The following is a 3,799-nucleotide window of genomic DNA, read 5'->3' as shown; positions in this document are numbered from 1 at the left end:
ACATGGGTAGGCTGGAAAAGGTGGCCTTGTCCCTCCAGCATGCCTCGATTCCAAGAAAACTTTGCTGTGTGAGCTGATTAGAAATGGGGTGAGTTTGGATCATTCCTCACTGGGGCTGACTTCTCCCACCGCCGTCTCCTCTATGTACCTCAAACCTATTTTAGATTTCACCCTTATTCCCCTTTTGATTTTTCTATATCCAGGAGGACAGAAGTTGCCCCCTCCTTGGTCTGTCCTAGTCCCCTCCTCTGCCAGCCTTGTCCCACAAGCATAAAAATGACTCCAGGCCATGATGAGCTTTCTCGAAGTTAAGTGTCTCTCTGCATTTGCCCTCCAGGTAAGCAAGAGCCCTTCACTTGAAATCCTCCCCACGATGCTGTTGCTGCTGCTTCTGCAGGTGTCGGTAAGCTGCCTCTGGCTGGGACGCAGTGAGGTGGTGACATCCTTTGAAAGTTCATGTCCCCAGTTTTTCTTCCGGGAAACCCCCCCAAATGAAGCCCTGGAGCCGGAGAGCCCAGCCTGGATCTGCCAGCGTTACAAGAACCAATACTACTTTGCCACCCTGTACGACAGGAATCGGCGTATTCCTGTATACTCCGCTTACCTCTACCAGCCTGGACCTGGCACGAGACCTAAAACGTGGCTGGTTGAGCCCCAGGTGAGTGTCCTCTCTTACACTGCATCACCCTCCGGTCATTAAAAGATGAATCTTTAACCAGCCTTTAACCAAAGATTTCTTTTTCCTCCCACTCCCCCCACACATGCCAATGGACCCATTGGATGGGATTCATCTCATCTGACTTCAAACACCTTCAGCACACAATCCCTCTGATGCGTTTGTGACATCAGCAGGAGGATGAGATGAGTCATATCCCAACAGTGCCCATTTTTCTGTATTGGCCTTACAGGAACATTAAGTCAAATTAGATTACAATACATTAATTTACATTACATTAAGTCAAATGACCCCTTTCCCTGTCCCATGCTGCAGTGGGGGACCAAACGATGGGGAAAAGGCATCCAACAGCAGCTAAATTTGAGGGACCAACAGTGCTGGGCTCTGACCGTCACTGCACCCTGAGCTGTTTTGCATCCCTGACATAGCTTATTTGCTCCCAGTTAAGAGTCAATTTGGCTTTGTAAGTGACACGAGAGAAGTGCTGAGAAACTCCGAATTGGGTGAGATGGCCCAGTGGGACAGTCCAGGTACAGGCACTCAGCAAGGAGAGGGTTGGATTAACACCGTAAATTTATTGAGTGATATTTCAGGCAGTGAGAGTGAGTAGGATCAGTATCAGTCGAGTCAGAAGTGCATTATCTCCATCCACCTGCAGTTGCCCCTTGCCACCATTGCCTCAGGCTTGGTTCAGAAAGATCCACCAGACACACAGATCTCTGCAAACTATAGAGACCTCCTAAACATCCTTCTGATAAACTTCAGACCTTCAGTAAAAAAGACCAAGCAAATTATGGCACAGAAGAAGAGGAAATTCAGGTCATTGCTAGGGACACAGTAGCAGTAGGGAATTTAGGTGAAAATGAACCACAGAAGAAAGCCATATGCCCTGTTCCTGAGGAAGGCTAAATATGTTTCCCGAAATATGAAAAGAAAGGTGTTATAGTTATGAAAAAAAAAAGCATTTGCACTTGTTACTCCTAGGAACTCAAGCAAATAATTTGGTGTTGCACCACCGCAGCCTCCACACTTAAAGGGGATAAAAACGCCTCTGTTTGCCTCCTGGACCATGGATCCAGGCCATCTGCACAATCTGTAGTTTTGTTAACTTTCTTCAGAGGTCTTTTTGCAGTGTTCAGGTTCCCCAGGTCTCTTTGGGGATTACGAGCTCCTTTCAGAGTCTGATCATTTCTAACTTATTCTCAGCGATGCTGCAGAAGGAGTGCACCCATGCTCCCTGGCACAGATCAGCTCTGAGACACGTTATTAGCACTGCAGTAGCAGATCCCACTTGTATTGAGGTATTTTTGCTTACTGAGCAAAAAGCTTCATCCTCACAATGACCTGTAGTCCTCCCAGGGAAAACTCACCTCTAGGATCGGTTTTCCAACAAACACTGGTGTTTCAGAAGTGTGATACACCTGCAGCAACCACACATACTTCTTCCTGAGCAAAGGGCAAAGCAGGAGAAGAGCAGAAGGGTCTGAGTCCTCCTCATCTCCTCCTGGTAGTGCTGTGGGCTTCGTGGCTCTTCTGCTCATCCTCTTGCCATCCTGTCCACCTTCAAGGACACCCTATGACACCCAACCTTCAGAAAGGATATCTGTGTGCCTGTTTTCCCTAAGCTTGCAAAACACTAGGGTGTTGACAGATTGGATCAAAAAAAGGCATGAAAACCTTTCACAGAGACTGAGAGAGCTCTTGTGGAAACGGGGCTGAACGGAGCAAAGACCAGGGCTGATGATAGCATGATCAGATGCAGGTGATGAAGGTTGGATGTGATTAATGGGGGTGGGAGGAACTGGGGCGGGCCCTGGGCAGATGTGGGATGTGGAGAAGGGGGGAAAGGGAACCAGATGTGGCCGGGGAGATGTCTCACCAAAGTCACCTTTCAAACCTGGGAGCGGAAAATGCTCATTGTCTCATGCGTCCACCCCCACTCCCATTGCAGGCTGGATTTCAAAGGTCACAAGTCAAATTGAGAGCAGTCAAATTCTGAGCTTTGTTTTTTGGTTGTTGGTTTTTTTTTAAAATCTCTTGTGTTCATTGAGGAAGAGTGGCTTTATGATTTCTCTCTGATTCATTCATTTCTATACACCAAGATGACAAAAAATGGGTTCTCGGCACTCAGAGACTTCTGTTCCAGGGAATCCTGCTCCATTACTCCCATTCCCAGTACTAACACCTTTTCCTCTTCTTTACCTGTCAAGTTGATGGGTCCAACTTATCCCAAAACTATGGAAAGAGAGTGGACCCTCTTAAATTATTTCAACGTCAGCTTAGAGCAACTCAGCGAGAGCCAGGCTATCCTCAAAGACTACAAGAACCTGACGGGTTTGAACCGCGGCCATTTGAACCCCAGCGGCCATCAGCCTGACTCCAGCAGCAGGACGGCTACCTTCACCCTCACCAACATCGTGCCCCAGGATGAGAAACTCAACGGCGGCGCCTGGAACAACTATGAGCAGCAAACGATGATCAGGAGGACCCAGGGCTGCAACACCACCTATGTCGTCGTGGGCGCCGTGCCTGGGAACAACTATATCGCCAAGGGGAGGGTTAATAAACCCAGCTACATCTGGTCGAGTGCCTGCTGCGAGGTGGACACCAACCACAGGAAGGCTTGGGGGGTCATTGCCGAGAATGACAAGAACGAGGTCCAGCTCCTCACGCTGGGGGAGCTGGAGGATGTGTTGACCCAACTCTACGGAAGGGACCAGGTTTCTCTCTTTGATAGCGACTGTCCCCGGGAATAAGCCCCACTTCACATTCTGGGTGTAAAGGGCTCAGGAGCCTTCGCCACTAGTGGCATCGCCACGTGTCCTGTGCAGTGTCCGTCCTGCTTCCTTCTCTTGTCGTTTCCCAGCTCTGTCTCTCAGAGCACCTTCTCCTCTGATAAAAGGGTCAGTGGAGCCTCCAGCTGGTTTGCTTTGCTGCCCACCCTTGGAGGGAGCTCTCGGGGAGGAGTCCTTGCCCTGGAGGGGGAGGTTGGATAACAGCCCATGGGCAAAGAAATCAGAGCTTGTCACTGAGACTAGAGGAGCTTTGCCTTTTGTTTTCCTTTTCCCCATGCCCACCTACAGATTGTAGTACATTCCTCTCCTCCTTAGGTATCACTGATAA

The 3,799-nt window shown here is 49.2% G+C and overlaps 1 protein-coding gene across 1 annotated transcript; it reads left to right on the top strand.

Annotated features, from left to right (window-relative positions):
• The first annotated feature begins 343 nt into the window (after positions 1–343).
• LOC104284611 (endonuclease domain-containing 1 protein-like) lies at positions 344–3,432 on the top strand. Its single transcript, XM_009882968.1, has 2 exons — positions 344–658; positions 2,887–3,432. The coding sequence occupies exons 1-2, from the start codon at positions 374–376 to the stop codon at positions 3,430–3,432; spliced, it is 831 nt and encodes a 276-aa protein (XP_009881270.1). The 5' UTR covers positions 344–373.
• The last annotated feature ends 367 nt before the right edge of the window (positions 3,433–3,799 follow it).

Source organism: Charadrius vociferus, unplaced genomic scaffold (assembly GCF_000708025.1).
Source record: "Charadrius vociferus isolate BGI_N301 unplaced genomic scaffold, ASM70802v2 scaffold32, whole genome shotgun sequence".
NCBI lineage: Eukaryota > Metazoa > Chordata > Aves > Charadriiformes > Charadriidae > Charadrius > Charadrius vociferus.
This window is presented reverse-complemented; position numbering and strand designations above follow the sequence as displayed.